This window comes from Lissotriton vulgaris, chromosome 5 (genome assembly GCF_964263255.1).
Source record: "Lissotriton vulgaris chromosome 5, aLisVul1.2, whole genome shotgun sequence".
NCBI lineage: Eukaryota > Metazoa > Chordata > Amphibia > Caudata > Salamandridae > Lissotriton > Lissotriton vulgaris.
Genome location: NC_141693.1, coordinates 1,770,957,765 through 1,770,970,777, shown reverse-complemented (window position 1 = coordinate 1,770,970,777; position 13,013 = coordinate 1,770,957,765). Strand labels below are relative to the sequence as shown.

Here is a 13,013-nt window from a genome sequence, read left to right as displayed (position 1 = left end):
AGAGCCCCCAATCCAGTAGTTTTTGCTCTGTTTCTGAGCATCAAGACAGACGGGAATTTTCACTGCTGAGTTATTACCCCAGAGCCTTACATCGTGCTCCACATCCATAAGTGTGAATACCCTGTGTGAGCTCCCTGCGCATGTGATTCAACTGTTGCATTGTGCTGCTTTAACTGAGCACCTCAGAGTTCACTGCTTTACCCCACCCAGTGTCTGCCACTCATATGTGCTTACCTGCTGGGCTTTCCTGCACCATGTGAAGATCATCATACTCTAAAAATGTCCAATTTAGTTGTCCTGATAGGGCCCAGATAGAACCCCTTAGCCACTTTGCCAACATGAGCAGATCATTGATCCTGGGAGGACCCGCAACCCCTAGAGAATTCCATATCATTGTGTGCATCTCAAATACTATTTCAATTGCCAACATGGGCCTCCATCTTTGATATGTGTGCTGCACTTCCTTTCACCCTTGGATTTACACCTACAGCAGGAAACCACCTAAAGCCTTTTCTCATGTTGATGTGATTTCCAGCTTGCAGAATGTTTCAATCGCTGTCCCCACATCCTCCTGGTTGCCACACATCAGCGTGCTGGGACCTAGGTTGCCTCACGGTCAACACAAGCTACTTTAGTATCTTTGTATCCCTTCCTCTCAAAATCTTTTTGACTACAGAACTCTACAGCACAACAACATCACTCAGTTCCATGAGCACAGTCATTTGCACAATCGATTCCAAGAGCACATCTTTGCACTCAGGGCTTCAACTGTGTTTTTGGCCCTGGCATAAGAATATTCTCTGAGTAGAACTAAAAATATCAGCAATCTCCAGTCTAAGACTACTTAAAAACAAATTTCATTATTGCAAAATTCATTGGCACTTGTCTTATTAACCTAATAGGAATGAAAGGCTGGACCAGTCCTGATGGCATTTTAACTACTGACCTCCAAATCTACAAGTTTTCACTCAGACACTGAACTGTCTATCCTGCTTTCCATAATACTTTTGCAAACACTTTCAATATTGTAGTCCATAAAACCACATATGCGATAAAGTACATTCAGCCACACTACCTTTTTTACTCACTCTAGCATTGAAATTATGTTTGTTTTTATGTATTAGGACTTAGCTGGAGAAAAACGAAGCTCTGAATACTTGGTATCAGTCACGCTGATGATGATTTTACATGGTGTTTGACAACTGCATCACACTATGAAACAAAATGGTTCAGTGGTCGTGGAACATAATTGCGAGATCTCCCTCCTTTGACTAAGTTTGAAGACCTGTTTTAAGTAACGCGCCATTCAATTTGATGTTTTGGAACTTTATATGGAATATATGGGGGAAAACTGTGTATTCCTCATTGAAAATGTACATTTGTGCATGTTGCTTTGTTGTGTGGTAAAGCCTCAAAAAGGGGCTCAGTGATCCTCTTAACGTTTAGCTGTTCTTTCTCTGGCAAACTGGTCCCTACCACGCATTGTGCTGGTACATGACATAAAATGTTTGAAATATAGTACTGAGTTGGAATTAGACTGATGAGATTCAGAGTTCGTTGCCGGAACTGCACAATGTGGTCCAGATGATGACACAGCACCGCTTCAATGTTTCGTATCAGGCTGCCAGACTTCACTTTCAGGTCCAGGAGATGCTTTGTGAACTATGCATAGTATTTCAGAAGTATCTTCCTTGCTTGGGTGCAATACTTTAGGTGAGGTTTTCAGGTTAGTCACATTACTCCAGATGCGGCCTCCTGAACTGGACCCAAATACTCAAGATGAGGCTGTCAGAAAGGGAAACATTAGCCTGTGTAAGGTCTTTAGAACTCCAAACGAAGTTCTGGTGGCAGCTATCACAGATGTGGTTTTCAGACCTGGACCCAATACTCCACATAAGGCCTCCAAAGCTGATAACAATGATCTAGATGTGGGATGCTGAACTGCAGACTTCGAAATGGACTGGATTTTGCAGATAAAAACACCCTCAAACTGGTCTCAATATTCCAGAAAAGGTCTACAGAATGGACACGGTATTCCAGATGTGGCTTATAGGGCTGGCAACAATATTCCAAATGTGGCCTCTTGTACTTGCCATAACTCCAGATATGCAGCCAGAGCTTTTCACCACACTCCAAAGGTGACCTCTAGTCATGCTCCAGAAAAGCATGCAGTTTTGCAAATGAGGCTTCATGCACAGTGCAAACATGTGGTCCTTTTTCCAACTGACTGCACCACTCGTCTACTCCCAACTTTCTGCAAGTTGTTCACGATTCCTTAGTATACTTTTTAGTTATGGTTTGACGATAGGTTAGGGTAGCCTAAGTTCTTTGTCTTCTCGGAGGCGTGAACCAAGATGCGGCATGGGGCGCCTGAGTCAAAATGAATGCATCAACACATTTTCTCCAATAACTATCTAGTGAGGCAGTTATCTAGAGTGGGTTTATTTGCAAAAACAAATGGAAAAATATTGAGAATTTCAATTATTTAAATCAAAATACAGGAACTGTTTGGTATAGATTCGGAAATTGTACCTGGGAGTAAACAATTGGAATTCATAAGAATACATTTAGTTTGATGTTAGTTATAATTTCAATTGAAATTAGGGAAATTGAAAGTGATGTAAATAGTTCGAGTGGAAAAAAGTACTTCCGATTTAACATGAACCCTGCCGGGCACACTTCACTGGCAGCCTAACCTAATGCTAACGAGTCCAGTGTTCAACAAGGCCTCTCTAGAAGCGAGGTTACAGGCACATTGGCAAAGCAGCGTGTCAGAGGATATCCTACACTGCATATGTGTGTGTTTGTGTGCAATTGCAGGCATGCATACAAGATTGTTTGCGTCCACAGTGAAAAACAAGCATTGGCATAGCCAATATGTTTTTCCTTTGGGACCCATTGGCTTGGCCTATGCCTTTTGGTGCTGCTCTATAGCTGTCTAGCATCATCATAACATAAATAAATGAATGGTGACTTTGGTGCGTGAATGTACATATGAATGCATGTGTGTTTGTGAGTGAGTTTTGTGAATGGATGTGTGTGCGAAAAGTGTGATTGCATGGGTGTGAGTCAGTGTATATGTATGCGTGTATGGCCCTAGACCCCATACCGGCTAAAATTACCGGCCGCTACTGCCAAATATTTGACCAGAGAAATGTAAACAGTTTCTTTTTTTAAGAGATAGTCATTAAGCATACAAACATGATTTAGACTTGATCTAATGTATGTATGTATGTATGTATGTATTTATAATCTTTTATAGCGCGTATCTGTCACCCCACGGGTATCCTGGCGCTTTGACTGATGAAAATCCTGCCATACATCCTACTGGAATTTGGGATTAAGAAGATGCAGTCCTAGGAAAAAGATGTGTTTTTACGAGTTTCTTGAAAGAGAGAAATGTCCCTCTCACTACCCCATGTTGTGCTTTTCAGAGTTGACAAACCCTACAAAATAATTGTATTAGAACAATACAAGGAAATAAAATCATTAAAAGATAAATTGTGACAGACCACTATCGATAAATAACTAGATTCAAATGTATCATGTGTTGTTCTATGAGGCCAGATCAATGCCAGATTGTCTAGCTATCCACATGGCATAAATGTAAATACAGTGCAAATACATTGGAATAAGTCACATATTCAGTGGCTATGCAGAAAATCTGATAGTGCTCTAGTCCTTACAGGCCAACAGTAAACACCCCTGACTGCTTGTCACGTCCTCATCAAAGCGGAGTGGCAGAGGTGGCATACCTTAGTCGTATCTTTTGTAAGTCGTGGCCATGGCACTTTCTCTTTTCGTTTCCTCAAAAAACAAGTGATGGATCTATCAGAGCGCCGTTCCCGGGAATCCTATTAAAAAACACAAGACAGTGATCATTTCAAACAGGAGAGTTGGACTACTGAATTTATGTCAGATTTCCATGTGAATGGTAAAGTGTGTCTGGTGTTCGGACAATACCTTGGGTGTTTATATCACGTAGCTAGGATATTAGGTATTCTAATTTCCACTGTTACTTCTACCAACCGCTATGGCATTCACATTATTGACCCTCCCAATCTCACATACTGAATCAGACTGCCCAGCATTCAAATCTGTGACCTTTACTTCACACACTGAAGCAGAATCAATGACTCCAAGCACAATTTTTTCATCTGATGGTGAATTGAACTCTGGAAAGACTCTGGGCCTTATGTAGAGTTTGGTGGACAGGATACTCCGTCAAAACGTGGCGCATATTCCGTCTGCGTATTACACGTGCCATAGGCTAAAGCACACCTGTAATACGTCGGACGGGATATCCACCATGTTTTGAAAGAGTACCTCATCTGCCAAACTCCAGATAAGGCCCTCAATCAGAGACTAGTGCAATCACCCACTATGCTTTTCCCGTGGCGGGCAGGTAGAGATCAGGATGATTATTGGTGCAAATAGGAATGCGACTAGATTATGATGCAGCAATTCCTAGACTACCTCCGATATATGTCTATCATAGTTAAGGTGTGAAAAGGATCCAGACCTTGCTATGAACTAATCCAGGGTCTACTCCATTAGTTTTAGCATTCTGATTGCACCTGCGCACATTCTCATATTGCCTGACGTGCATTTTCTCGCCATTCACACTCAATAAGATTTTGCCTTTCTTACCCAAAACACCGAGCGCCTCTCAAACTAGGGGTCCCCCATTAACCAGCAAATGTGCGGTATCCATTTCACCCAGCAACATTTGTATAAAGAAAAACACTATTCCTTCATTCTATTAATGTATTTGATTAGTAATAGATATAAAGCGTGAACTTAGGCAAATAGAAGACCTATTCCATTTATGCATATACATAAGCAACAAGCTGTATCTCCGTTATACACAATCAACCACACAGCAGATTGACCTTACCTTTGGTTGCACCAAGTCATAGAGCATGATTTCGTTATACATCTCAATGCCATCTTCATTTTTGCAACTGTGGAAGGAAATGAAAAACATTAATACCTGAGTTCATACCTATCAAGTAACATCACATGCTGCCCACAGGATGCTTAGGACAACTTATTTTCTTATTTGACAAGAATTTGCACATAATCTCCTATCAGTAGTTTCTAGGATCATGTTTATGTTTGCTGAATAGGATCCCCATACTCTTTTTTCCTGCCTTTACAATCTCACTATCTTCTTCCTGCTCTCCCCTCCCTCAGCTGTAGAACTGATAATTTACTATCCTAGCGGTCTCCGCTTGCAGGACTGTTTATAACGATTTCTTTCTCATGAATTCAGCCGCGGTCCATGCAGGTAACAGTGGTAGGGCAGTGGGGCCGCGTGGGGAGAGGGGGATTTCGAGGGACGATGCAGAGGGAATATTAATAATTTATTTAATTTTCCCTCTGCATCGTCCCTCGAAACACCCCCCCACGCGTCCCCACTACCCCACTGCTGTTACCTGTACGGACTGCGGCTGCATGTATTCCTTCTATTGTTCCTTTCTTCCTGTCCGCATGTTGACTACTTACTGTTGCCCTTCCCTGCCCCTGTCTTCGGGACCCTATTTATATGGTGTCCCCTTAACACCCTCCTCATCCGGTCCCTGACTCTATGTTCCTGTTACCTCGCTGTTCAACCTCTTTTAACTCCCAGCTCCAAGATCCCTGCATCACTGCTCTCTCCCACCCACTTCCTCATCTGTTGCACTACTCTATGTGCTTAGGTAACCAGTGATATCTCCCACTTCCAACTATGCATCGGACTCTGTATCTTATGTATCTACGGTCCAATCACCATCTCTGTTCTTTACGTATCTATAGTTGACTTTTCTACTTCACCTAAACAAATCCCACCACCTGATACTTCATTTTTTCAGTTTTTAACATCATTATTTACTTATGATATTATGTTTTTTTTTAATTCTTCTAAACTTTCTTTTCGTTGTTACATTCTTTATCCACATCATAAACCCTTTCACTGGTCAAAGAACAGGCAAAGAAATGGGTTGACTAGATGGCATTGGGTTATGTTATCCTAAAATGCAGGAAGAGCACCTGGACATCCAAAATCCTGTACTATAATGGATCAACAGGTGGCAACAGCCAAAGTCTTGGCAAGGATCGTGTTCTGAATGCCTGCTGATTTGACCAAGTAGTGTTTGAATAAAAAAGTGATCTGCAAGCAACTATTTTTGAGATGGTGGTGTCACAGATTACCCACAATGCACCAGCAAGATCCTCAGCATGACACCAACAGGTTACAATACCCATAATTTGGAAAATTACAAAAGGTAACAATTAAATGACCTTGTGTAATTAGTGATTGTATATAATCAAACCTCATTTCATGTTTCTTCTCCTTGCAAAAGCTGAGTGTTATGTGCCTCTGCAGGATATATATGAGCTTGGAACTAGAGGCAGCTGTAGGTTTTGAAAACCGAGCTCCTACCAGTGTGTACACCATCTAGCTTACAATACCTTCGATCCACCTTATTGCTGTATAGCAATTTAGGGCCCTATTGTAATTTTCCTGATTCATGCCCTTATATAGGTATAAATCACCATATCCTTATAGAGGCATAAGAATCATAACCATATTAACGACATAGCTCATGCAGTCCAAATACGGCAGGGCTACTTCCACTAGTTCTGAAAATCTACAACGATTTCTTGGAAAACTCGGCTTCAGCAGCTAGGGACTTCCCCTTGCTCGAACACTGACTTGTCCAAGAACTCATGGAGTTTTCAAAGAACTGAGACTTTTGATGACGTTATTATGTCCACCTTTACGTCAAACTCTGTACCATCATTGTATAAATATGCCCACACTTGCCATAGCAAATACATGGTGTTTTGGAGCAGTTAGACTATCTACTTGCCCGACGCGCCCTGCTATGGCAAGTGCCGAAGGAAACTGACCCTCCAGCAGATGCACTGAGAGAGACGCTGTCTTTTCTCCTGCCGAAAAATCCAGCTCCAGTGTTTCCAAGCTACCCTTGCGGGTTGTTGGGAAATTGAGTCCTGAGCCTGACCTTCTTCATTCCAAATCAAGGTACGGAGCTGATTAGACCCTAAGAGAAATCTTGGACAGATTCTTGGCAAAAGAATACTACATTCCTGCTACACCTCACTTACTTCTTCCCTCGTACTGAGCTTAGGTTAGGTACATCGGGGTAGGCGTATTTTAGAAGCACCAGTTGAGTACTTTTAGCCTCTGTTATTTATGTATGTATTTATCTATGGTTTAGGAACCACACAATGCTCTTACAGTATTATTTTATTCTACCCTATTTACTGTATGCATTATATTTGGCAACCTGTCTTACGATTGTAGCAGTTAATTTCTTATGCTTGAGAAAGATGACTGTTCAATAAATCCTTTTTATTGAAAACGCCCGTCTATCTATTTCTCTGCACCTCTGGTGAAACGAAGCATGCACGATTGACTGAGTGAAATATCTATCTATTGTTTCCACGACTCTGAAGATCAGTTTATTCTTGGGGAAATAAAGTTGTCATGTTTATGCGGTTGTCAGAAACGAATCCCTTCTTGTTTATTCGAGAAAGTTTCTAGTGACCTCTGAGCTAGCTGGCATTCACAATTAAGTCTAGTATATTTGATAGAGACCTAGTAGACCTCAGTCCTACGTCTAATCCATAGGATATATTATTCCAATCCGCAGAGCCTCTTGGGAATATAGGAACTACACTACATTATTGTGACCTATACGAATTGCAAGAGATCTGCGTCATCAGAACAACTTCAGCCACATGTTTACACTTGCAACAATTATGGACAACATTTTCATGTGGCCACCTTAAAAATACAGGCCATTTGTTGTTGCTTTAAGAGTTTGCAATGGACCAGACATGATACCAAATGAGACTTTAAACAAAATCAAATGTATTAATTTATAACATGACTTTTCTGTTTACTTTCAATATCAGTCAGGGATCGACATCTCTCGAACTTATTTAAAAGTGTTTTGTCTTTATATTTGCTGTTTGAAGTATGTACACATATGGGCTAAAAATACCAGTTATAAGTGATTTTGCTAATAGTTATACTGGACGGTACATTAAAATACTGGTGGTGCAGGTAGAAAACTGGCCAGGTGGCAGCCTTATGTGCAGATGTACCACATATGATATGTAAGCACAGTTGTGTGAAGCTGCAACCAACCCAGGTAAATCGCTGAGGCCAGGAACTTTAAGGCAGACATTTGGTAGTCTTGGGGAGATAGTATATGTTACTAGGGGGACGTTTGCCACAATGACCGTAATTAGGAATGACCATAGTTTTTCGGAAATATCTGTAACCGAAATTTGTGCAGCCATTAAGGGCATCGTTCCTAATAAAATGCCAGGATTGGATAAAATTCCCAGGGACTTGTTTCAGGGTGAGGTTTAAATTTGGGGAGCCTACTTTTCATCATAGTTTACAGCATTTTTGCAAGGGGCACCACTACCCCCGGCATGGGCCGGGGCTTAAATTGTCCCCATTTATGAAAAGTCCCCTGTGAGCTCCCTATTAACTATAGACCTATTAGTTTGGCTGATAGTTCTCAAAAGCTATTTACCAAGATTTTACTTGGCAGACTACTGGATTGGATGACAGATAACAACATCCTGTCCCCACTGCACGCTGGATTGAGGAAAGCCTTGAGTAGAATCAACCAGGTGTTTCGACTCCTGATGCTTATCTGGAAAACTGTCACTCCAGGGGTAGGTCACCTGTACATCGTATTTGTGGACTTCCACTCTGCCCTTGAGTTAGTTCCTAGGCCAACTCTATAGCGAGTGCTGCAGGAGGTGGGGGTGCCCAACTACCGACAAGATATTATGGTGAGGCACAACAATAACTATGCACAGGTTAGGTGTGGGAAGGCGGGTGAGCTTACAGAGCCATTCCCTGTCAGTATAGGGATAGGGGTGAGGCAGGGTTGTGTACTTGCCCCCACACTATTCTCACTCTACATCAATGGCCTTATAAAGCACTTAGATCAGGGTGACAATGATGCTCTTGAACTAGCAGACATGAGGATCCCTGCCCTCATGTTCGCCGATGACATCCTTCTCTTCAGGTCACCCATGGGCCTTCAAATATTACTCAATCAATCAATCAATCAAAGCATTTCTAAATCACGCTACATACCCGTGAGGGTCTCAAGGCGCTGGAGGGGGCGCTACTGATCGAAGAGCCAGGTCTTGAGAAGTCTTCTGAAGGCCAGCAGATCCTGGGTCTGTCGTAGGCTGGTAGGGAGAGCGTTCCAGGTCTTGGCGGCGAGGTAGGAGAAGGACCTGCCGCCGGCGGTGGTTTTCCGGATACGAGGGACTGTGGCGAGGTTGGCAGAGCGGAGGCTGCGGGTGGGTGTGTGGAAGCTGAGTCGGTTGTTGAGGTATGTTGGTCCGGAGTTGTGTAGTGCTTTGTGTGCGTCGATGAGGAGTTTGAAGGTGATCCTCTTGTTGACGGGGAGCCAGTGCAGGCCTCTCAGGTGGGGTGTGATGTGGCTGCGTCGAGGGACATCGAGGATCAGTCGTGCCGAGGCGTTCTGGATTCGTTGTAGTCGTCTCAGGAGCTTGGTAGTTGTTCCTGCGTAGAGGGTGTTCCCATAGTCGAGTCTGCTGGTGATGAGGGCCTGGGTGACGGTTTTGCTCGTGTCAGGGGGAATCCACTTGAAGATCCTGCGGAGCATTCGGAGGGTGTTGAAGCAGGAGGCGGAGACGGCGTTGACTTGCTTGGTCATGGAGAGGGTGGAGTCAAGGATGAACCCCAGGTTCCGTGCGTGGTCGGTGGGTTCCAGGGTTGTGCCGAACGACGTGGGCCACCAGGATTCGTCCCAGGCTGATGGGGTGGGTCCGAGGATGAGGACCTCCGTCTTGTCTGAATTTCGCTTCAGTCTGCTGTCCTTCATCCAGTCGGTGACGGCCTTCATTCCTCTGTGGATGTTGGCTTTGGTGGTGTCGGGGCCTTCAGTGAGGGATATGATCAGCTGGGTGTCGTCGGCGTAGGAGATGATGTTGAGGTTATGTTGTCATGCGACGTGGGCGAGAGGTGCCATGTAGATATTGAACAGCGTCGGGCTGAGGGAGGATCCCTGTCGGAGGCCGCAGATGATCTCGGTGGTTTTCGAGCGGAAGGGTGGGAGGCGGACGCTCTGGGTTATGCCGGAGAGGAAGGATGTGGTCCAGGCCAGGGCCTTCTCTTGGATTCCAGGCGTGCTGATAGGGTGCGGTGGCAGACCGTGTCGAAGGCTGCTGATAGGTCCAGGAGGATGAGGGCGGCCGTTTCTCCTTTGTCCATCAGGATCCTGGTGTAATCAGTGGCGGCGATGAGGGCGGTCTCGGTGCTGTGGGTGCTGCGTAAGCCGGATTTAAAGGGGTCCATGATGTTGTTGTCTTCGAGGTAGCGGGTTAGCTGTTTGTTGACAATCTTCTCTGTCACTTTTGCCAGGAACAGCAGCAGGGAGATGGGCCGGAAGTTCTTGAGGTCCTTGGGGTCCGCCTTGGATTTTTTCAGTAAGGCTTTGATCTCGGCGTGCTTCCAGCTTTCCAGGAAGGTTGCTGTCTCGAAGGAGATGTTGATTGTTTTCCATAGGTGGGGTGGGGTGCGATGGTAGTGCTGGCTATGTTGAAAACGTGGTGGGGGCAGGGGTCGGAAGGGGATCCAGAGTGGATGGAGTTCATGGTCTTGATGGTGTCTTCGTCGCTGACGTTGGACCAGGGGGTCAGGCAATTGGTGCGGGTGGAGGTCGCATGGGTGGTGGTCTCGGTGGTGGGTGCGGGGGTGTCGGAGTTGAAGCTGTCGTGGATGTCGGTGATCTTGCGATGAAAGAAGGTGGCCAGGGAGTCGCACAGGTACTGTGATGGTGGAATGTCGTTGGTGTTGGAGCAGTGGTTGGAGAGTTCTTTCACAATGCTGAAGAGCTCTTTGGTGTTGTGTGCGTTGTAGTCTAGGTGGTCCTTGAAGGTGGTCCTTGAAGGCGGTCCTGATGAGTTGGTGGTGTCTGCGTTTGGCGTTCTTGTGGGCTGTGTGGCTGTCTGGTGTTTGGTCATGGAGCCATTTCTTCTCCAGTTTCCGGCAGGTGCTTTTGGAGGTCCGGAGGTCTTCGGTGAACCAGGCGGCTTTCTTGTTGGTGTGGTTGGTAGTGGGGATCTTGAGAGGGGCGAGGGTGTTGGCGCAGTCATTGATCCACTGTTGAGGTTGGTGGCGGCGGTGTTGGGGTCGATGGGGTCGGCGGGTGGTCTCAGGGCAAGGGTGTTAGTCAGTTGGTCGTTGGTGACCTTTCCGCAGCAGCGGTGTAGCAGCTGTTGGGTGTGGTGGTGTGTGGCAGCTGTTGGTTGTAGTGGTGTGTGGTAGGTTTTCTGAAGGTGAAGTGGACGCATCTGTGGTCTGTCCATTGGGGATAGGTGGTGTCGTTGAAGGAGACGTGAGGGCTTGCGGAGAAGATGGGGTCCAGCGTGTGTCCAGCGTGTGTCGAGCGACTGGACCACTTAGAAACATTTTGCATAGAGGGGTGGCCTTGAAATAAATGTTGCCAAAACAAAGTTTATGGTAATAAACCTGGGTTGTGCATACAGGGCAAATCAGACATTGGTAGGGAAACCCCTAGAGAGAGTGCAGACATTCACTTATCTGGGTATCACATTAACAGAGCAGGCGGGGTAGCAGGCACATATTATGAGGCACAGATTAAAACTACAGCAAGTAGCAGGAAGTATGACAAAACAGGCCCATACCTCTGTGTTCCGACTGGCACATCCGCCACTACAGGGTTACTACCACCAAGCCTTGGGTACGGCCAAGTATGGTGCGGAACTGTGGGACCATCTAGATGTTTCTTCGGTAGAATTGTTCGAAAACTGATTAATGCGAACATTAGTGGGTGTCCCTATAAGTACGTCCCTTGCTGCCTCTTAGGCTTGATCTTGGGTTGAGACCCCTTTCAGACAAGCTGGCCTTCATCCCATTCTCTTTTGGAGGAGGATCTGGGCCTATCCAGAGATGGAATACTCAGGCTGGTTGGCCCAAGTAACATACCTTGGATTAAGTACATTAAAGCCACCTTGGGAGAGATTGGGTTACCATCATTGTGGAGTGCCCAGAGAAAGAATAGGTCAATTTCCAAGAGTAACATTAAATTAGCAAACTGGCAGCACCAATAGTCCTTAATTAACTGCAGTACCAGGCATGGCTCTCTGACCAATGCTGTTCTCTTGATTAAAGGCTCATTCATTAGAGAAGATTGAATGGTTGAGATTGAATCCTCCTCATGCGAGGCGCTTGTTCCAGTTATTCCGCTATTGAACTTTGCCCCGCCGTTCGTTCACTGCCAAATGGGCCAAATCTCCCACGGCGGTTGAACAGCTGTGTCTAACATGCGCAGCCTTTATGGAGACTTCGGAACATGTATTGTTTTTCTGCCTAGACTACTCAGCAAGTAGGCGGTGTTGGATTTTACCACTTTGTCGGAATTTGGGGATAGGGAGCATAAGTCTGGCTTATGGATTTTAAAAACCGACTTTAGCAAACTATTGGTTTTTGCACTCTCCCGTTACCTGTTGGCTATGAGAAAAAACAAGGGCCAAATTTAGTGTCTCAAATGGCTAAATAGATAGAGTTATAGTCTTAATGTGCGTAAATGCAACATAACTTGTATTCTTAGCGATATATTCTTTTATTCTGAGCCCTATTTCTTTGCACATCAACAGTTTTAATATCGTTTTTAGCTGCATTCACTTTTATAATATGTATTTATTGAATCATGATTATTAATGCTTTATTACTGCCTATTTGTGTGCGTTGATGGCCCAAAGCCTAAATAAAGGTTTTGAACGAACGATATGTTACTGCAGTTAGTACCCAGTTTTATTCATTTGGCAAGTAAAATAAGCATGTATTTACTTTTGTGCTGTCTAGCCTTGTCTAGAGTAAGTAAAAACTGCCTATTTAATTAAAAATATGAAAAAGGAGAATAGGTCTAGCAGGAAGGATAAATTGAATTAAACAAATGATTCACTTTTTCTTTGTGGTC

The 13,013-nt window shown here is 44.5% G+C and overlaps 1 protein-coding gene across 1 annotated transcript in view; it reads right to left on the bottom strand.

Moving 5' to 3' along the window:
* Positions 1–13,013, bottom strand: part of PTGES3L (prostaglandin E synthase 3 like) — a 75,771-nt gene that overhangs the window by 30,950 nt on the left and 31,808 nt on the right. Inside the window, exons 3-4 of the mRNA XM_086924065.1 lie at positions 4,898–4,964; positions 3,756–3,854 (exon numbers count right to left, since the gene is read on the bottom strand). Coding sequence (XP_086780191.1) covers positions 3,756–3,854; positions 4,898–4,964 — 166 coding nt within the window. The remainder of the gene's footprint in view (positions 1–3,755; positions 3,855–4,897; positions 4,965–13,013) is intronic.